Raw genomic sequence first — 21,186 nt, 5'->3', positions numbered from 1 at the left:
TATTTTATTTTTCTTATAGATTTTGAATAATAATCATAACTTAGCCAAAAAAGTATTAATTTTAATTTGGAAAGCTTTGCCGTGCTAGATTTTTATGGCTAACAAATCTGCATAATGAGTTTTAAAATTTTTTAAATTTAAATTTTTTGTACAATATTTTTACTGTTATACAAGGTATAACAAATAACGTGCGCTCTGAGCAACTTAAGTGTGACCACTTGCATTTCTCGCAAAAAATCCAGTCATGATGCAGCCCTGCAGTTGCATGCAAAGTTCAAGTGTGACCCGTTGCCGCGAAGGCAGTAATCCGGCCGACGATTTTTAGCACCATAAAAAGATAACCTGCGAGCACACTGCACTTTTCGCGTAGCCTTTGCTTGGTGAAGATTTATTAAATTAAACAAATTGCATTGGCTGCATTTAATCTAATCGTGAGTACCGCGGCGCCAGCGCCTTTCAACTTTCCGACCGAAACCTATTAGTTTGACAGCCCTATCGCTGCTGCAGCCGCACACTCACACACACTCGTCGTCTGCATTGTTTCTGTTCTGACAGTGGCAATTTCTTTTCGTGAATCTCTTTTTTTTTTTGTACATTACAGCTACGGTACTAGTTCCCTTTTGTCTTTCGTTTATTTTTTTTGACCGAGCTTGTAAATTTGTGAACGCGTGTGCGGAGCCCCTAGAAAAGGGCGAAAAAATGCAGCGTTAAGAGGAGTGGAGAGAGTTTTTGTTGTTGTTGGCCTGGCTGCAATAATGAAAAATTCGGTGAAGCAGACACACATACACACACATTATAGCATTTGCCCGAGCGCGTTTGTGTGCGTTTCTGTGTTGGTGTGCGTGGAAGCAGTTCAATTTCACTTGTTCTTGTGAATTGCAAAAGTTCCGGGAATGTAGTGAAGTTCGGAAAAAAAAAGTGTAAGGAAAAGTGTGTTTCTGCAACCTGAAAAGCTAGCAGGCTCAAAACACGCACACACATGCATGCAAACCTACATGCAATCCAGTCGGGCGTATGTATGTAAGTACATGCATATGTGTGTCTGGCGAAAAAGGAGTTTGCTGCATGCAGTCTCCTGTTCTGTTCTGATGTTGTTGTTGTTGTTGCTGCTGCGGCTGCCAACCTTGACTTACGCATCGTATCTCCTCGCGCTCTCTCTTTCTCTCTTCTACCTTGCACCTTTCATTGCTGTTTTCTGCGCTTGGCGCTCATTTGACATTTTGCTCAAACATGTTGCGTTGTGTCTTGAGGTCTGCATATATGTGTGTGCGTGTGTATGTGTGTTTGTGCTAGTGCCCCCTCTCTCGCACTCTCACTCTGTGTATGCATATGGGTGTGTGTGTGTGTGTGTGTGTGTCTGGTGTGTAAAAAATAATATAAAAAATAGTGCAAAACAATTGATTCGGAAATCGCAAATCGTTCGTACACCTCATTTCTATATATCCGCAGCGAAAAGTCCGTTAATGCGCGCGCGCTCTGTTGCCCAGTTAGGGAAGTCCAATTGGCTCAGCTGACAAGTGCAGTTACTTTTTTTGAATCTGAACCGAACGCTCGGCCCCCCGGCATAACGCCCCCCCCCCCCCCCCTCTTGACACTCAAACTATGCTTTTGTTTTGGACTGTCAAAAGGGGAAAGGGAGACAGAAAAAGCAAGAGAAAATCGGACGCAGCAACCGGAATAGTTCTGTTTCTCAATTAAATTCTCCCAAAATTGCCTTTGTGCTGTTGTTGTACCTTTTTTTTCTATTTGGTCTTCTATTTTCTTACTCTCCGCTTCCGTACTGGCCTTTGTATTTTGATAATAACCCACAAACTTATGTATATTCTTATACTCGCGTACACCTTTGCAGCTCACTGAACGCGCTGACGTATATATATATATATGAACATATGAGCCGCAATTCGATGCCCAACCAATAAACAAACGACGCCGAACGATCACCGGCACCCCATTACAACTCCCCCCCAACCCTTGCCACCACAACCACACCAGATTTCCTACCCAAACAACCGACGTCTAACGCCCCCATAAAGCAGGAGAAGACGACGAAGAAGAGGAGGAGCCAGGAGGAGGAGGAGGAGGAGGAGCACCCTGCCTGCGCTCAGGTAGTGGCCACCTGCTGCTCCGCCGTCTCCACCGCTGCTAGCTGCGCATAAACCGAAACAGTCGCTATGAAGGTGGACACGGTGAAGCTAAAGAAGGGCTCTTCGGAGCTCACAGCCGAGTGTCGCGAGCTCATCGATGAGCTGACGAAACGTCGGACCCGGGCTGAGCTGCTCGAGTTCCTCGACACGGTCCACGTGTGGATCTACGGCAAGTGCGAGCTCTATCACTGGATCGAGATCCTTGACCGCTTCGACAAGATACTCGAGGAGGCAGCCCGCCATGTCAATGCCAATGAATTTGTGCTGCAGTGTGACACCAATTTCCAGGATATGGTAAGCATGGCCTCAACATATCCGTTTACGGAAAGATAATGATCATCTTCAACATTTTTTTTTAGGATGTCACCCTACTGCTGCACGTCCTAAACTTCACCACACTGCTAATCGAGCACTCGTTCTCGCGTCACTTGTACAACTCCATCGAGCACCTAACGCAGCTGCTCTCCTCACAGAACATGGACATAGTCCTGGCCGTCCTTAACCTGCTCTACATGTTCTCCAAGCGCAGCAACTTCATACCCCGCCTGCCATTCGAGAAGAAGGAGCTGCTGATTGTCAAGCTCTTCAACATAGCCGAGGTGGGTATCTCCTCGTGATTTCCCCCGATTAAAAATTGTATAAATTATTATTATTATTTTTTTTTTATTATCATGCAGCGCTGGGGCGATCCCAACTACGGCCTGTCGCTCAAGGACTGCTGCATCGGCGAGCCCAAGCTGGAGTTCCTCTACCAGCTGTGCATCGACTATGTGGATGAGCACGGTCACGCCGCCCAGCTAGAAATCCCGGACATGATGGACCTCTGCCACACGGCGGCGGCTCCCGAGGTGATCAAGACGATTGCCGGACAGATCTCAAAGCCCAGTGAGGCAATCAAGGTGAGTTTCAAGTCTCCATGAAGGGTAAATACCTCCCCAATGCAATGTGAATGCATTACTAATTCATTACCTCCACAGATGCGCATTGCTCATCGTGTGCGCTTGATCTCAGGCTTCAACAACTACAAGCTGCGTCTGCAGTTCGTCCAGGCCCGCCTGCAGGCCGTCTCTATTCTGATTTACTCCAATGCCCTGCAGGACAACACGGACAAGGTGCTGTATGCCGGCTTCGGCGAGGAGCTGTGCGAGCTTATAGACAAAGAGGACGTGCACCTGGTGGAGATTCGAGCGGCAGTGCTCCGCACACTCACCTCAATGCTGCACTTTGACCGTAATCCCAATGTGCCCAGGTAAGCGATCTCATTCTGGCTCCTGTTTGCCTATAGGATCCCCCGATAATTGCCCCCCCACTTTTGTTTTTGTGCAGCAGGGCCGGTTCCCGTCTGATGAAAATCGTCCATTACACTGGAGCCGAGCGGCAGGGCGGTACGCTGCCACTGCTGGTGCGTGACTGCATTGATAACCTGACTACACACGGACTCACCGAGCGCTATCCGCTCATCCTGGCCACCTCGCTGTTCTCGCTGCTCTACCATCTGGCCAGCTACGAGATGGGCGGCTCCGCTCTGGTCAAGAGCGGCATGATGCAGTCGCTGCTGTGTGTCATCAGTTGGCCGGGCGTCGATCTCGAGCATATAACGTTTGTGACACGGGCGGTCCGTGTAATAGACTTGATCACCAACATAGACATTGCCCGTTTCCATCAGAACAACGGTCTCAACGTGTTCATCGATCGATTGGAGAAGGAGATTAAGAGCTGCTGCAAGGCGCTGGCCGACATTGGCATTACACTGAAAGAGTCAACGCTGCGTGACGATAACAAGTTGGACACATCGCTGGACCAAGTCGATGAGGATGTGGAAGGTAAGTTTTTGGGGTTTATTTTGTAAGTTTCCTTTTGTGTTGCTGCCCCATATCTTCTCTGGGCATAGACAGGTTTTTGTTTATTTGGTTTCTTCTTAATTATCGCTAAGCCCTTGTGCGTAAACATCACGGGTAGTCTCAGGTTACCTTCGAAAAATGCCTTCAAGCTGTGAAATTAAACAAACTTTAAGCTGATCTATCTTTTCCCCGATAATTGTTTTCAATAAACATACTCCTTCTCGAATATGTCCAGACAGTTATAGGAGAAATCTGAAAACAAGTCGCGACTTATGCGATCTAATGTTTTAGCTGTGAAATTAAACAAACTTTAAGCTGATATATCTTTTCCGCTGTAATTGTTTTCAATAAACATACTCCTTCTCGAATATGTCCAGACAGTTATAGGAGAAATCTAAAAACAAGTCGCGACTTATGCGATCTAATGTTATTGTAAACCTATCTCTTTGAAGTCTGCACTTTGCCTGATAAACAAACCACCTCTCATCTCTTCCCTTATCAGATGGCGCCGGCGAGAATGCGTCTATAGCCAGCGGAAGTGGATCGCCGCGTCCCGATAACTCGAGTGACGCAAGAGGAGCCGACTTAGGAGCAGGTCCCCTGAACATTGTCGGTGCGCCGAGTAACGCTGGTGGCGAATCGGGACCACCTGGCCCAAACAACCGATACGGATACATCTTGCCCATGTATCCCACAAACAGTTACTACGCCCGTCCGCTGGCCGAGCGCAAGGCTGAGCTCTCGTCGCAGCTGCCGAGCAGCCTGCAACCGAAGAAACCCTCCTGCGTTACCCAGCGTGCGGCTCTGCTCAAGTCGATGCTGAATTTCCTGAAGAAGAGCATCCAGGATCACGCTCACTTCAGCAACATGCGCAACATCATGGAGACCAGCCTTACCCAGTCTCTGCGTCACATCATTGCCAACGCCGAGTACTACGGACCGTCGCTCTTCCTGCTGGCCACCGATGTGGTCACCGTGTACGTATTTAATGAGCCATCACTGCTCTCATCGCTGCAGGATCTGGGCATCACTAGTGTGATGCTGAAGGCACTGCTCCAGAAGGATGTGCCGGCCACTCGCGAGGTCCTGGGCTCGCTGCCCAACGTCTTCTCCGCCCTGTGCCTCAACGAGCGCGGCCTGTTCGAGTTTCTCTCCTACGATCCGTTTGACAAGGTGCTGAAGGTGCTGCTCTCGCCCGACTATCTAGTGGCCATGCGTCGCCGCCGCTCCTCGGATCCTCTGGGCGACACGGCCACCAATCTGGGCAATGCCATGGACGATCTGATCAAGCACCATCCCTACTTGCGGGAGGATGCCACGGATGCAATTGTGCGACTCCTCAACGAACTGGTGCGTCTGGGCTCTGATCCCAGCTTCATTTGCTGGCGTGCCAACAAGGAAAGCGGCGGCTCTGGCTCCGGTTCGGGAAGTCATGGCGCCGCCCATCATGTGGCCTCCGCACCCTCACCCATGGTGATGGTGGCGGGCGCCGGAGTCAATGTCTCTGTGCTCCAAGGAGCAGCCGATACGAACGATAGCAGCGGCGAGGATGATGACGATGATGATGAGATGAGCTCCGCCTCGCAGCAGCAACAGCAGCCAACGACGACGACCAGCGGTCAGGTTACCGCTACCACGCCTAGGACACAGCAACAGCAGGCAATGGGAGCAGCGGCAACCGGAGGAGTAGGTGCTGGCGCTGGAACGGCAGCCTCGTCATCGCAAGCTGTCAAAGTTGTCACGCCACCGGAACGGGAGGCCATTCCCCTGATCGACTATATACTGAACGTGATGAAGTTCATCGAGGCAATCTTCAGCAACAGCCCCAACGGTGATCACTGTCGCCATTTTGTGCTCCACGGGGGACTAAAGCCCATTCTGCAGCTGCTATCCTTGCCCAATCTGCCCGTCGATTCGCCCGTGTCCACCACCTCGCAGGCCGTGGCCAATGTGTGCAAGGCAATCCTTACCCAGGCTCAGGAGACCAAGGTCCTGGATGTGGCGCTTAAGCAGCTGGCGGACATTGTGGCCCAACTGAAGCCGCTGATCAAGCACTTCACCTTCCCCGGCGGCAGTGTCCTTCTGGCGGAGCTCGTCTGTTGCCAGCGTCTGGAGGATGGCTTCGCCAACGCCGAATACACGCCCATCCTGCACAACATGAGCTTCGTGCACGGCTATGTGGTGATGCTGGTGCATCTCTGCCGCAACGCCTCCAACGAGATGCGAACCATACTCCTCAAGCGTTGGGGCGTGAATCGTGAGACAGGCGTCCAGCTGCTGCAACAGCTTGTCCAGCTCTACATTTCGCTGGTGTGGGAGAGCACCATTCTGCTGAATCTGTGCTCGGACGAGCCCACCCAACATCCGGATCTGATTTGGGACGAGATTGCTGCCCAAATGTCAGCGGCAGCAGGCACATCGGACCCACTGACCGAAGCGGAGCTCTCCCGCAAGCTGGAGCGCGCGGCTGAATTCCGTACAAAGTACACACCCGAGGAGCAATTCCGCTACATCAAATCCCTTCTAGCGGCCAGCTCCCGACTGGGCCGAGCCCTTGCCGAGCTGCTCGGAACGCTGGTGAAGCTATCGGTGGGCTCGCCGCAGACCCGTCAGCGGCGCATCAACGATCTGATTAGTAATATCAACAAAGTTCCTACGCCGGAGGCCCGCGAAATAGCCCGCATCCTGAGCTCGATCCTGGTCAATGGCTTCAGTCACGAGAGCATCCTGCCCAAGCCGGTGCCGAAGCTAAAGCTCACGTTCCTCATCTGCTCCGTGGGCTTCACCGGCCCGATGCTGTTCGACGACAAGCGCAGCGCCTTCCATCTGATGATCTCGCAGTTCTGTGCGGAGAATGGCCTGAAGGCCTTCTTTGAGATGTTCTACTGGGCCCTCTCCCTGGACAATGTCTCGCAGAAGTTTGAGTTTGATCAGTGGGCGTCCATGGAGGACTTGATGCAGTCGCATGAGGATGATAAGCGTGACTGTCCGGAGGGCACTGGCGAGTTCCTCGATGCCTGGCTGCAGCTGCTCGAGAAGATGGTGAATCCCCGGGCCATGCTCGACTCCCCGTACACGATGAGTCCGCGTCTAAACTATCTACCCGACTCGGTGCCCTTCGAGCCCGTCTTCTACTTGATCCACATACACCAGCTGGCCATGCAGGCACTGCGCCGCATATGGGCACGTCGCCCCATCCCCAACTACGGACCGAGCATGTTCGAGACCATGATCCTCATCCTGAAGCATCTGATCAAGTCGCATCAGACCCTGCTCGATCGCTACCACACCCGCATGAAGGAGATTAGGTTCGAGAACCTGTACATTCGCAGCTCGGACGAAGGCCTCAATGCCGACCACATCAAGATGCTGACGGACATGGGCTTCATGCACTACCACGTCATCGAAGCGCTGCGCAGCAATACCTCACTGGAGGAGGCCACCGACTATCTACTGAACAATCCAGAGACTAGTGCCCTGTGGCAGTCGGGCAGCAATAATGCGCCGGGAGGCGGATCTGCAGCTGCTGGTGCTTCAGCTCCACCACCACCGCCACCGTTGCCACCAACGGCCGGCAGTGGTGCCACAATGGACGTAGACATGGAGATGGATGGCAGCGGCGGTGGGGCTGCTGGTGCTTCCGGTGAGACCGCGCCAGGTGGTACCAATGCCTCATCGTCGTCTTCCAGCTACGACTACAAGCACCTGAAGCTGATGCCGTCGATGATCTTCGATCGCTTCTGCGACGAGGCCATCTCGCGTGCCTTTGAGTTCATGGAGGCCATACCCGACACCGTCAACAGCGCCGCCGACCTGATCGCCGTCCTCTACAGGCGCCACAATCACCTAAATAAGCAGGTGTTTGTCACCAATTTCGTGCGCAACATCATCCAATGGGTGGACTTTACCCTGCAGCTCTTCGAGCCGGACAAGAGCAACACCAACTCTGGAGTGAAGGCAACCCGGCTGGATGAGTGTCTCACCGGAGTGACGGCCACCCGGCTGTTTGTGCGTCTCAAGACTTCAACGCTGCTGCTCGAGGAGAACTATAGTGATATGCATCGTCCGCTGGTGGAGGCTATTACGGCCCAGGATGCCATGGTATCGCTGGTCAAGCTGCTTGACTGCATGAGCCAGTGGATGCTGGAGCAGGCGGGTGAGACGCGACCAGTGGTGCCGCGTTGGGTCCAGAATTTGGTGGACCTGATCGATGCCATCGACAGTATCAGTCACATTCTGCAACGCAAGGCCAACATGCGGGCAGTGAGCAGCGATGTGTGGCGTTGGTATGACGCCTCCACAGGCAAATGGAACGCCTATTCGGAGGCCAACAACGAGTTGATACGGAATGCCTACGCCGCCGGCGAACGCTGGCTGCATATCAACATTGGCCGGCAGCGATGCACCGTGAGCCTGAACTGTATGACCCAGGTGAGCGAGGCCTCTGGCACCCATCGTCCCGTCTTTCCCGCCCTGAAGCTAAGCGAGGCCATCGGCTTTATGAACAATCCGGTGGTCCTGCCCAGAGCGGATAATTTCTTGAATCGGATCGTTCGCACCTCTCCCGATGGCACTGGCACCGTGCACACGGACGAATTGATACCCCTGCGCCAGCTGGTTAACTTTAACGATGGCCAGCCGCCGGATAATACCGCCAGCAATGAAGCGGAGAGCGGCGGAGGTGGAGAAGGATCAGGAGGAGGAGGAACAGCAGCAGCAGCCTCGGCCTCAGCATCAGCCGCTTCAACAGCCAGTGAGGATAACCCTGCCGCCGGTGCCAGTGGTGGATCCCCGCCACCGGCCATGACAACACGCAGCAAGTCGCGGCAAAAGAACGCCGCCGCTGCTGCAGCTGCAGCCAAGGTCAAGTCATCGTCGTCGCAAGCAGCGGGCGGCTCTCCGCCCATCCCCAAGCGCACGCAAAAGATCATACTGAATGAGGAGCAGGTGGGCCTGAGCAAGTTCGATTGTGGCCGCATCATTGGCAGCATTGTGGATCTCCTCAAGCCAACGAATCTGCTGCACAACGAGACGAAGCTGTCGCTGCTCCGTTTGTGTGCACGCCTCACGCGCAACTACGACAACGCCCAGGTGTTCATCCGCCGTGGCGGAGTGCGGATGCTGTTGCACTTGCAGCAGGCCTGCAGCTTCATGGGCTTCCCCACCTACGCCATCATCATTCTCCGGCACGTCCTCGAAGCACCGCCGGTGCTACAGGAGGCCATGGAGCGAGTGCTGGGCATGCGAGCAGCCGGCATTGTTCCCGTTGGCCATCGTGATCTCATCTACGTCCTCACCCAGGTCTCGACAGCGGTGTCCCGCAATCCGCAGATATTTGTGGCCGCCGCCAAGGAGATGCTCAAGGGTGAGTATCTCCTAAACTCGAGCAGTTCCACGCTGACCGACGATGCCCGCGTCATGGTCAAGTCCAAGTTTGGCCAGCAGCCCACGGCGGCGGCCGGCGGGGCCACGCCACAGACCCAGACACCGCCGCCTTCCAAGAGCGACGACGAGCTAAAGGATGATCCGCAGGTGCAGTCGTCGGTGGCCGTGCTCAAGGATTTGCTGCACGGATTGGTGCAGCCATGCTGGCACTACGGCGGCACAGCATCCACGGATCGTGGTCATGGCGCCGCCGAACTGGTGCAGCCGGATCAACCGCCTGGCACGGCGCCACAGGGATGTCATGACGACGAGGTGAGGCCGGAGACCAGCACTAATCAAGCCACAAACAAGAAGCAATCCGCGAGCGGCGGAGCCACTGGCAATGCCCAGGCAACATCTGACAAATTTGAGCCCTGCTGCTGCACCTGGCACATCCCCACCAGCGCCCACAGCCACGCCAAGCCGACCATTTCGCGGGCCACGCTGCTAAAGCTGCTGGCGGACGCAACGCGTGCCTACCAATCGCTGGTGCCGCGCGTCCTACTCTCGCATATCTATACGCCGGCGGACAGCCCCCTCATCTCGGCACCCCAGCAGACCTTCCTCGGTGTCCTCCTCGATCGCTTCCTGCCGCTAACGCAGCGCCACCATGTGCCGGAGGTGAGCACAATGACCAGAGTGCTGGTGTGCTCGCTCTCGGACTGCTACCAGCAACCCGGTGTCCAGGTGCAGGTCGCCGAGGAGCTGCACGCCGCCGTGGCCCGAGCCCTGGCCCAGCCGGACTCATCCGAGAAGCACACGCGCCTGCAGGTACTGATGAGCCTGTTCCCCAACCTGATCGAGTCCCCGATGCTGTACGACAAGGTGCACATGCATCGCAACAACATGTACCGCGTGCTCCTGCGGCAGGGCGTCATGACCTACCTGACCAAGGTGGCCCAGTACAAGGATCTGTCGAATCACAACACCCTCAGCACTCTGGCCGCCATCTTGCGGCCCATGGAGATCCTGTTGCGTTTCAGTGTCTCAACCACAACGCTGGGCTCCAAGCGCATACTCTTCGGCGGCAGCGCACCCGGCAGCGGAACGAATGGCACCGGCAGCAGCAATAGCAGCAACGCCGCCGGCGGAGGCAGCGGCACTGGCCCTGGTTCGCTCAATACCTATGGTGCCATTATCAATCGACGACTCTATCCTCGCCTGGCCGCACGCGCAGCCTTGAATGCGGAGCGCTCGAATGCCGGCGAACATGTGCTCCGCGACATTATCCGCAACGTGCTCACCGATCGTCGGCATGCCTTTGAGTTCATCTTTAATTCGGACGAAATGGCAGTGGATGCGGAGGATACGACGGCAGGAGGAGCTGCAGCAGCAGCAGCTGCCGCTGGCATGGTAGGAGGCAGTGGAACCGGCGGCGGCGGCGGCGGCGCCTCGGGAACCGGTTCAGGTGGCGGTGTTACCGCCGCCGTCATCGATGTCGTCGAGGAGCGCAGCAATGGTGGAGATACAAATGATCCACCGGCCAATGTGGGCTCTGCCGCCGGCGGCGGTCAGTCCGGTTCTGGAAACACAGGACCCGTGCGACCAGTACTCAACTTTGACCAGCTGTGGGATGATTTCCTCCAGAGCGAGGGATTGCGTCTGGCCTCGCGGGCCATCGGAAGCAATGGATCCGGCAGTGGAGCCGGCGGTGGCGGTGGCAGCGGCACCGGCAGCTCAGGTGCTCAACAGAATGGCAGCAATGCAGTGGGCAGCGGAGGAGGAAATGGAAATGGTGGCAATGCAACTAATTCCGGAAATAACTCCGTGAACGTTGATCCGCGTCTGCGCACCAATCCCGATGTAGATGTGGATGGCAACGGTGGCGTTGCAGGCACCAACAATTCCAGTTCCGTCAACGACAATGGAATCGGCGGTGGAGGCGGCAGTGATGGCGCCTCTACATCCTCGGACCAGGGACTACTTCGTGAGTTAGGTGCCTCGCTGCTGGGTGATGTTAGCACCACCGATTCGGATTCGGATGCTTCCACGGAGAACGATGAGCGCAACGAGGAGGAGGAGGACGAGGACGACGATGCACCCGATGAGGATGTGGATGAGCACAGCGAAACGGATGTGGATGAGGAGCGTCCATTTATCGAGGTCTTTGATCACATCTACGAGCCGGAATCCTCGGAAACGGCATCCAACGATGCCGATGTGGATGCCGACGATGATGACGATGAGGATGAGGAGGATGTCGACGATGACGACGATGATGATGATGACGGCGACGACGAGGATCGGGAGGAGCGCCAGAGTCTCATCGATGCCGAGCTGGAGGACCAAATAGACTTTGCCATTGCCCTGACCACTTCCAGTCAGCGTCCGCGACGCAGTGCAGCAGTCAATGCTTCTGGCGATGGCTCTGCAAATCGCACGAATCCTGGCAACGACGAGGTCGATGACGAGGACGATGAGGACGACGATGATGCGGACAATGATCCTGATAACGATCCGGAAGCAGATGCGGCACGAGCAGCCACCGCGGCCGAGGAAGAGGCGTATCTGTACGATCACCTGGTCGGCGAGAGTGACCTGATGCCCACGTCGGCGGACAACTTCCGGGTGCGGATGAACCGTACCATTGCCCAGATTGCCCAGCCGCTGGACATTGATGTGGTCGGAGGCAGTGGTGGAGGCAGTGGCGGCAACGGTGGCAGTGGAGGAGTCGGTTCTGGGGTCACCGGATCGTCCAGCAACTCTGGCGGTGGCGGTGGCGGTGGCTTCTCCCTGCGCGGCTTCTCGATGCGTAACCAGAGCGGCGGCTCCACGTCCACCGCCCTACGTCCCTCGTCAAGTTCTTGGATGGCACCAGATTTCAACTTCCTTGGCGTTTCGCTGGGAGCCAGTGGTTCCAGTGGTGGCCCAGGAGCCTCCGGCAGCGGAGCAGGTGGAAGTGGAAGTGGTACCGCCAACGGTGGCGAAGTGAATGCCTTCCTCACGCCCTCGCTAGTCCAGGGCGTTGCCTCTGGCAGTGGCCAGAGCATGAGCAATCTCTTGGACGAACAGCCGGGCGTGGGAGTGCCGCGTCCAGGTGATGGTAACGGAACAGGAGCAGCAGCAGCCAACTCTGGCCCCGGCAACAGTACCGGTGGCGGCGCAAGTGGAAGTGGCGGCAACGCTGCCGCCCAGCATCCAAATGCCACACTCTGCACGAACGGCGTGCGACGACGTCTGCTTTACCTGGATCAGCAGTACTGCGTTTGCATGCCCACGCACCAGAATCCGACCGAAGAGACCCAGATGGAGACCTTTACACAGGACGGTGAGTGCTAATCCTCTAGGAGTAGGAGAGCAGGAGCAGGAGATTAGCTATAACTTGTTTTCTCCCCATCATTTTTAGCTCTTCACTGGTGGCTGGAGGAGGCCAAGGCCCTGGACATGGAGAGCCAGACGGATGCCTGTCTGTATGCTGCCCACTTCCTGCTGCCGCATCTCATCAAGGAGCTGAAAGTGGCTCACCAGCAACGCAAGCAGGAGGAAGCCGCTCGCCAGGCGGCAGCTGCCAGTGCAACGCCTCCAGCAACAACAGCAGCAGCAGCAGCAGGAGTGACTCCAGCAACTGGACCAGCTCCGGCCTCAGCCGTAGCAACGCCAGCGAGTGGAGGAGGTACCACAACGACATCGTTTATTGGCTCCAGTCTGCTGTCGTCGGGAGCGGGAGGAAACAGCAGCCTGGTGGTGCCACCAGTGGCTGCCTCAGCCACGGGTGGAACCCGTCGTAGCTCGATACCCGTGTTGATTCCCTCGAACTTTGGAGCAAACAACAGTACAACCGCATCACAACCTGCAGCAGGAGGAGGGGCAGCAGCAGCGGGAGCCAGCGGCTCTGGCGACGGAGCTACCACGAACAGCCCATTCCTACAACTACCAACAACGAGTGAGTACAAAAATACAGATGCCAGGAGTTGCTATAACTTATAGACCCACTATCCTTTCCTTTAGCAGCTTCCAATAACAGCAGCAGCAGTCCAGGTGGAGCTGCTGCCGAATCACAGTCGTCCACGACGGCGACGCGGGGACACCGACGCGGACGTCCCGGTGCCCCGTCCATCTTTAACATATACGCCGAAATTGATCTGACCAATGAAACGGATAGCCAAGGCGCCACATCGACCAATCCCACGCCGGCAAGTGGTGGAACTGCTTCGGCCGACGCTGGAGGAGCTGAGGCGCAGGTATCGCAGAATTTCTTCACCAATTCGTCGGCATCGGCACCGAATCAGCGCCTACCTCTGGTCCTGCCCTCGCCAACCAGCGGCAGGCCATTGCGTCCTTACTCTCGTCTGGATGATGCCGAGCTGCTACTGATGCAGGTAACCACACATACATATAAGGTGTATATAATATGGTTTATATGCTAACTTTATCTCAAAATTGATTCATCGGCAGACCTCTCGCAGTCGCCCAGTGAACCACAGTTTGTATCCATCGTCACGCCATTCTGGCGGCGCCCGTCCCAATCGTGATCTGCCCGCCCGTCTCCAGCGTCTCGTGCAGGCGCATAGCGGCATTGTGGTACCACGCAATACATCGCCAGGACTCACGCTCCTTTCCACACCCCAGGCTATGGCAGCGTTGGGTCAGCAACTTGGCCAGACACCCGCAGAGAATCGAAACAACTTTGGCCTGCCCTCGTCCCTTGAGGTGGACGTGATGCCGGGAATATTGGGCATGCCGCTGCACGAGGCCCATCCGGAGGATGAGGTTGTGGTGCAGATTGAGCCACAGATACTGCCACCGCCACCGCCCCCAGTGTCTGGTGATTCAGCGGCGGCGGTGCTTATTGACGACGACGACGATGAGGAGGATGAGGATGAAGATGGCGACGAGGGCCTCGAAGCTCTGGCCCGCTGGATGCCGAGAAGTGCGTCGGAAGGAGCTTCGGCCACCTCTAACATACGCGAAGCGTGGTTCGGCCTTAATCCCAGGGAAATGGCCACGGAAACGTCGAGTCAGACGGAGGAGGGCACTGAAAGCAGCCCAGCAGCAACGGCTCCAGAGGCAGAGCCCACATCAGGAGAAACGGGAGGAGCAGCGTCCGGTACAGAGTCAGCAGAAGGTACGGATACAAGTACGGGTACAGGCGGTGCATCAGCAACGGGAGGAGCAGCAGCAGGAGGCGGCGGCGGCACTGGTGCCACCATTACCGACATGAGTCCCGAGGTCCGTGCCGCTCTCGGGGATCTGGAGGTACCCGAGGGTGTCGATCCCTCATTCCTGGCCGCCCTGCCCAGCGAGATGCGCGAGGAGGTGATCCAGGAGCACCTGCGCATGCAGCGCATTCGCCAGCGGGCTCAGCAGAATGCCATCCAGATCGCCCATGACTCGCTGGTCGAGGTCAATCCCGAATTCCTGGCCGCCTTGCCCCTGAACATACAGTCGGAGGTGCTGATGCAGCAGCGTATTGAGCAGCAGCGCCAGGCGGCTCAGAGCGCCAATCCCGAGGATCCCGTGGACACGGCCGCCTTCTTCCAGAACCTGCCCGAGAATCTGCGTCAAGCTGTGAGTGTCCTATTTTCGATTTATAGAGTTTCGCAGATCCCTAAGTCGAACCTTTTCGCTTCCCTTAGATCCTAACAGACATGGAGGAGTCGCAGATAGCGAGCTTGCCGCCAGAACTGGCGGCCGAGGCACAGTTCCTGCGTCGTGACTGGGAGTCACGCAATGGCGCCCGCATGGACGCCCATCCGCCCAGCAATGCCTTGAGTAAGTGTCCCACTGGGCTAATCCTGTTGAAAGAAATCGCATTTTAATCAACATTTTCCTCCTTAGCCCGCTTCCAGACCACGCTCCAGAGCCTGGAGGAGGCACGCTGGCACAGTTCCATTTGGTACGATGCCAGCGGTAATGCACAGCCGCAGCATCACCAGCACACAACGATTGTCCATCATCACCCGCATCCGCATCAGCTGGCGCCCATGGGCAAGCCCCTGGCCCTGCTGATGATGGAGGATGAGAATATCCTGCTCGACCCGGACTCGCTGGCCACGCTGCTGCTTTTCCTGTTCGTCGAGGACCAGAAGGTGTACAGCATGCGGCTGCATCGTGTCATCCGTAACCTGTGCCACCACGAGCCCACTCGGGATTGGATAATTAATGCCCTGATCAGCATCGTCCAGAAGACCAACGAGGATAATGCCAACTTTGGGACCGCCGGCGGTCAGGCGGGCAGCAAACCCGAGTGGCTTAAGCTGCGCGTGGATGCCGCCTTTGGCTACAAGAGCAACATCTTCCTGATCAACCGCCTGTACGAGGGCAGTGCCCGCAGCATCAGTATAAATCCGCAGGCGGCCCAAATGATCGTGCGCAACTGCCTGGACCTGCTGTTCGTGTTGGCCAAGCACTATCCGACAAGCTTTGTGCCCTACAATCGCGAGGTGAAGACCCGCCGCATCCTGAGCGCCGTCTTGGGCTTGCCACCCAACACAGTGATGGGTGCAGCTGGAACAGGACCAGGATCAGGAGCGGTAGGTATGCCCTGGCCCGCAGCCGGAGGAGCAGGATCTGGAGGAGCTGCGCCTCGGCTAGACGAGTCCGTGCCACCGGGTGGAACTCTGGACTTTCGCTCACGCTTCTGCCGCTATCAAGTGGCCAATCGACTGCGTGGCATGCTCGACGATCAGCCAACCAGTAACCAATCATCCTCATCCCTATCGAAGCCTGCTACTCCGCTAGACGAGGCGCCGTCCACCTCGAAGGCGGCGGCAGCCAAGGCGGCTGCTAGTGCAAAGGTGTCCAGCGGCAGCGGTAGTCAGCAATCGGTGCCCTACCAGACGAATGCCAAGAACTTCTGGGACGTAGTCCTCAACATCGACAGGCAGACGCAGGTACGAATGTCGCATGTCTCCCAGTTCCCGCTCACATCGCAGCCGCCGTGGGAGTGGCAGACGAACACCTCCGACTTCCTGTCCTTTAGCGACTCGCCGTTCGGCCAGCTGCTCGAGATGCTGCCGTACAAGGTGATCTGCCGGTCGCCCCATCTGACCGACATGCTGGTCAAACTGCTGGCCTCACTCAGCACGGAGCTGCCCAAGGAAGAGGAGTGGCTAGCCGAACAGATGCCACCGCTGATACCCATTGGCCAGGCGACGGGACCGGGTGCAGCTGCCTCTGCACCGGCGTCTGAGTTGGCGACAACGGGGGCCAATCCTGCCAGCGAGATCGGTGATGGTCTAGCCACCAATAGCACCGAACAGGCAACCCCCGCCGCCGGAAATCCAGCCTCTGGGGATGGAAACGATGGAGTAAAGCCGGCGGCACAGCAGCAGCAACAACAGCAGCAGCAGCTGCCGCCACTGAGCGTGCCCATGCCGATGCAACCGTCGAAGCCCAGGCGAAAGATCTATGCCAAGAACTTCTCCCAGCTGCAGCTGGTCATCGAGGTGTTGACCCACCAGTGCGGCACCACCGAGGGCCTGGACAACGTGGCCAAGCTGATAGTCAACCTCACGCAATGCTCGCAGGCCTCCAATGCCATATTCATTCAGTACTTGACAGCCGCCATCCTGGGCCTGGCCGAGGAAGTGCGCCAGGCCATTCAAACGCTGCTCAATGAGATTCGTGCATACAACAGTCACCATGGCGTGGCCAGCACCTCACAGCAGGCCTCTGCCTCCGTCTCGACATCATCAACAGCTGCTGGATCGGCTGCTCCATCAGGATCTTTGGGATCTTCGGGTTCATCGAGTGGTGCCAGTCTCTTGCCCAACCTGGCCGTGAATGAGGGTATCATGCAGGATCGCTTTACCGCCGAGCATGTCATCATCTCGGCGCCGAAGAATGCCAAGCCCACGTGCGAGCTGCAGCTGCCGTCGATGAAGAAGCTCATGTCCAATTCCTCCGCCCAGCCTTACTTCCTGCGCACCCTGAAGATCTTTATGCAGGTGCGCGACATGTACGATTCGCCGGATAGCCTGCCAACGGTCAGCGGGAACAGTGCACCGAGTGTCAGGAGGACCCTTGGTTCTGGCGGTCACGATGATGATGATTTCATCGACATTTTGGGTGATCCACCGACAGGCAGCAGCATCTGGGCCACCGATTCGGTGAGCACAGGCTCCTCGCCGCCGCCCCTGTCTGGCTTCAGTATGGACACCAATCATCATCAGCAGCCGGTGCAACAGGTGAACATACAAGATGTGGAGGATGAGGAGGGCGACGATGATGAAGAGTATTTGGATGTGGATGAGGCTCTGGAATCCGAGCATAGAGCGCGTATCAATAACGAGGGAGCCGCGGCGGGAGCCAAGGCGACAGCGAATAGCAACAGCAACAAGCCGACGCTGAGCCAAATTCTCTGCCTGGACGTTCTGTGGCACACGCTCAGTGAGTGCCTGGTGGCACTGGAGGAGTCCAAGGACGAGTTCGCCGTACTGGTACTGCAGCCCACCGTGGAGGCCTTCTTCCTTATCCATGCCTCACATCGCAATGCGGTAAAGAAGCCCAGAATTGGAGGTTCCATAGTCCTGGGACTGCGTTCGTTGGCCGGTCCGAATGGTAGAGCCTTGGCGGCTGAGATGGCAGCTGCAGCTGCATCAGCAGCTGCCCAGCGGCAGCGGGACCAGAGCACTCCACCGCCGATGGATGATACGAGCAGCGCCAATACCAGTTACGAGGGTAAGTTTTTATTACAAATTTTACCAATTTATCTCTGCAACCTCAAATCAATCGATTATTCCCCAACCCTAGATGAACCACGAATGCTGGATGCTTCTACCAACACAACCAACCAGACGGGGGCCAACAGCAACTCCGCCGGCAGCAGCGCCAGCGGCACCAGTGCCACTGCTAGCGCTAGCAACGCCCTAAGTGCCCACGAAGCGCAGCTGCGTCAGGATCGACAGAAATTCCTTCAGTTCGCCGAAAAACACCGCACCGTGCTCAATCAGATCCTTCGCCAGTCACCCACCCATCTCTCCGACGGTCCCTTTGCCGTGCTGGTGGACCATACGCGCATCCTGGACTTTGATGTGAAGCGCAAATACTTCCAAACGGAGCTGGAACGCCTGGACGAGGGTATACGACGGGAGGAGCATACGGTTAGCGTGCGACGCGTCACCGTCTTTGAGGACTCGTTCCGTGTGCTATACCGCCTGGGACCAGAGGAATGGAAGAACCGATTTTACATTGTCTTCGAGGGTGAGTTGGTTCGATCCAGCAGCAGTACATGATCTTTATTTGTATCTTTTCCCTTTCAGACGAGGAAGGCCAGGATGCTGGCGGCCTGCTGCGGGAGTGGTATGTGATCATATCCCGCGAGATCTTCAATCCGATGTATGCCTTGTTTTGCGTATCGCCCGGCGATCGCGTCACCTACATGATCAATCCCTCGAGCCACGCCAATCCCAATCACCTGAGCTACTTCAAGTTCGTGGGCCGCGTAATTGGTAAGTAAATGCCCTTGCCGCTTTGCTGTCTTTATCTCATGTTATTCCTCCTTCTACAGCCAAGGCCGTGCACGATAACAAGCTACTCGAGTGCTACTTCACACGCTCCTTCTACAAGCACATCCTGGGCAAGCAGGTGAAGCACACGGATATGGAATCACAGGACTATGAATTCTACAAGGGTCTCGACTATCTAATGAAGAACGACATCTCTACGCTGGGCTACGAGCTGACCTTCTCTACTGAGGTCCAAGAGTTTGGCGTCACCCAGATCCGTGATCTCAAGCCCAATGGCCGCGACATAGCGGTGACCGAGGAGAACAAGTTCGAGTATGTGCAGCTGGTGTGTCAGCTCAAGATGAGCGGCTCCATACGACAGCAGTGAGTATTATTTCTTGGTCAATATTAGTAATAACATAAATATTAAGAAAAAATTATATATATAATGAAAAGTGCGCTCTATATATTGAGTCATCAAAGAGTATATATCGGACTTTCCTTTTAATATTCATAAAGTATTGAAATATCTATCGATCATTATCAATCATTAACTAACTCATATCTCCACTTTCTCTTCTCCAGATTGGACGCATTCCTCGAGGGCTTCTACGACATTATTCCAAAGCATTTAATATCGATTTTCAACGAACAGGAACTGGAACTTCTCATATCCGGCCTGCCGGATATTGACATTGAAGATCTAAAGGCCAACACCGAGTACCACAAGTATACATCCAAGTCGGCTCAGGTAATATTCGCTCTCCCGATTTCCCTTTCTTCCTCTCTCTCTCTCAGTAAAGAGAGACTCTCCATCTCGAGAGAGAGACTTTGTCTCCATCTCGAGAGAAAGACTTTGTCTCCATCTCAGAGAGAGACTTTGTCTCCATCTCAGAGAGAGACTTTGTCTCCATCTCAGAGAGAGACTTTGTCTCCATCTCAGAGAGACTTTGTCTCCACTTCAGAGAGAGACTTTGTCTCCATCTCAAAAAGAGAGACTTTGTCTCCATCTCAGAGAGAGACTTTGTCTCCATCTCCCTCTATATCGTGCTATTGTCACCATTACGCTTTCCCCTTTCAGATACAATGGTTCTGGCGCGCTTTGCGCAGCTTCGACCAGGCGGACCGGGCCAAGTTCCTGCAATTCGTGACGGGCACCTCCAAGGTACCATTGCAGGGCTTTGGCTCTCTGGAGGGCATGAATGGCATACAAAAGTTCCAGATTCATCGCGACGATCGATCCACGGATCGCTTGCCTTGCGCCCACACCTGGTAAGCTTGCACTTTCCCCCTTCACTCACGAATCCCTGATGAATAATTTCTCCTCTCGTTAGCTTCAACCAATTGGATCTGCCCATGTACAAGTCATACGACAAGCTGCGCAGCTGCCTACTCAAGGCCATACACGAGTGCTCCGAGGGCTTTGGGTTCGCCTAAGCTGGGACTGGCGACCCAAAACGATTCCTAAATGCGAGAAATACTACGATTCGAAGAGGAGAAGGAGAATGAGAATGAGGATGAGACGAAGGAGAATAGAGCACAGAACAGCCACGATAGATAATGAGAGAAATGTCAGAAACAGAAAACTGCATACACACATAACGTACACACGGTACATATAGTTATATAGTATATATAAAAATGTTGAATTAATTATTAATTTTCGCGCCTATATATATACAATATATATTTTCTTAAATTTTCAAAAGAAAAACGATAAAAATCGAAGCAAGCATGCAAAAAAAAAATATAACAAACAAACAAAAGAGCAAAACAAAAACCAAGAAATCGAAATCCAAAAAACAAAAGAAAATTGATACGATACACGATTTCAATCAATCTGCGTAACTCGTTTTACAAACATTACCTATCCTTTTTTATGTCGATGAATCTACACACTCTTAATTTGCAAAGAAACCGATTTATTGTATACAAACACAAAGCGACACACTTTTATTTAACACGAAACCCTTGTCGGGAATAGCAAACACGATGATACAGATACGCGTAGTATATATACATATATAGAGAAGCAAATGCACATAAACGAGACGAGAACAACACAACACACCACAGGTTATACGCTTTGGTTTCGTATTTACTTAAGTGAACTTACCGAAGAAGAAAGGCCGGATGAATGGCAGGTGGAAATAATTAAACGGATTAAAGTATTTTGATGTAAGAGAAATAAGTCCCTATGTTATGCATTTTATGTTTACCTTCTTTTCAAATGAGTCGCGGATGTAACTTAAAGAGAATGGAATAAAATAAGAGAGTAAGCGCTCATTTATCATAATACATATTCCGAGAATCATTTAATTGGGTTTCCTGGCTCTATAAAATGTAGCCGGAAATACATTCTATGAGAATATTGGATATAGGGACTTC

At 54.6% G+C, this 21,186-nt stretch overlaps 1 protein-coding gene across 10 annotated transcripts; it reads left to right on the top strand.

Moving 5' to 3' along the window:
• On the top strand, nt 1-21,096 carry HUWE1 (HECT, UBA and WWE domain containing E3 ubiquitin protein ligase 1). Of its 10 annotated transcripts, none has more exons than XM_020956514.2 (18): nt 1-431; nt 1,850-2,438; nt 2,504-2,743; nt 2,822-3,043; nt 3,122-3,393; nt 3,474-3,967; nt 4,488-12,677; nt 12,756-13,292; nt 13,358-13,728; nt 13,805-14,917; nt 14,986-15,121; nt 15,188-18,031; nt 18,104-18,553; nt 18,613-18,801; nt 18,861-19,182; nt 19,384-19,549; nt 19,880-20,070; nt 20,133-21,096. In XM_020956514.2, exons 2-18 carry the CDS (start codon nt 2,172-2,174, stop codon nt 20,233-20,235), a joined length of 16,107 nt encoding a protein of 5,368 aa, XP_020812173.2. In that variant the 5' UTR covers nt 1-431; nt 1,850-2,171; the 3' UTR covers nt 20,236-21,096. The 10 variants fall into 10 exon arrangements, with proteins under 10 accessions (XP_020812173.2, XP_020812175.2, XP_020812171.2 ...); XM_020956516.2 differs by having other exon boundaries at nt 3,471-3,967; nt 13,361-13,728; XM_020956512.2 differs by having other exon boundaries at nt 3,471-3,967.
• The last annotated feature ends 90 nt before the right edge of the window (nt 21,097-21,186 follow it).

Source organism: Drosophila serrata, unplaced genomic scaffold (genome assembly GCF_035046125.1).
Source record: "Drosophila serrata isolate PLE 108 unplaced genomic scaffold, ASM3504612v1 contig_36, whole genome shotgun sequence".
Lineage (NCBI taxonomy): Eukaryota > Metazoa > Arthropoda > Insecta > Diptera > Drosophilidae > Drosophila > Drosophila serrata.
Note: the sequence above shows the minus strand (reverse complement) of the source record. Positions and strands in the feature narration are given on the sequence as shown.

What these genes read in the sequence shown, in the direction of transcription:
- HUWE1 (XM_020956512.2), top strand. Translation starts at nt 2,172, where the DNA reads ATGAAGGTGGACACGGTGAAGCTAAAGAAGGGCTCTTCGGAGCTCACA. An exon ending in GTTCGTGGGCCGCGTAATTG is followed by an intron (nt 18,802 to 18,860) that starts GTAAGTAAATGC and finishes CTCCTTCTACAG; the next exon opens with CCAAGGCCGTGCACGATAAC. An exon ending in TTGCCTTGCGCCCACACCTG is followed by an intron (nt 20,071 to 20,132) that starts GTAAGCTTGCAC and finishes TCCTCTCGTTAG; the next exon opens with CTTCAACCAATTGGATCTGC.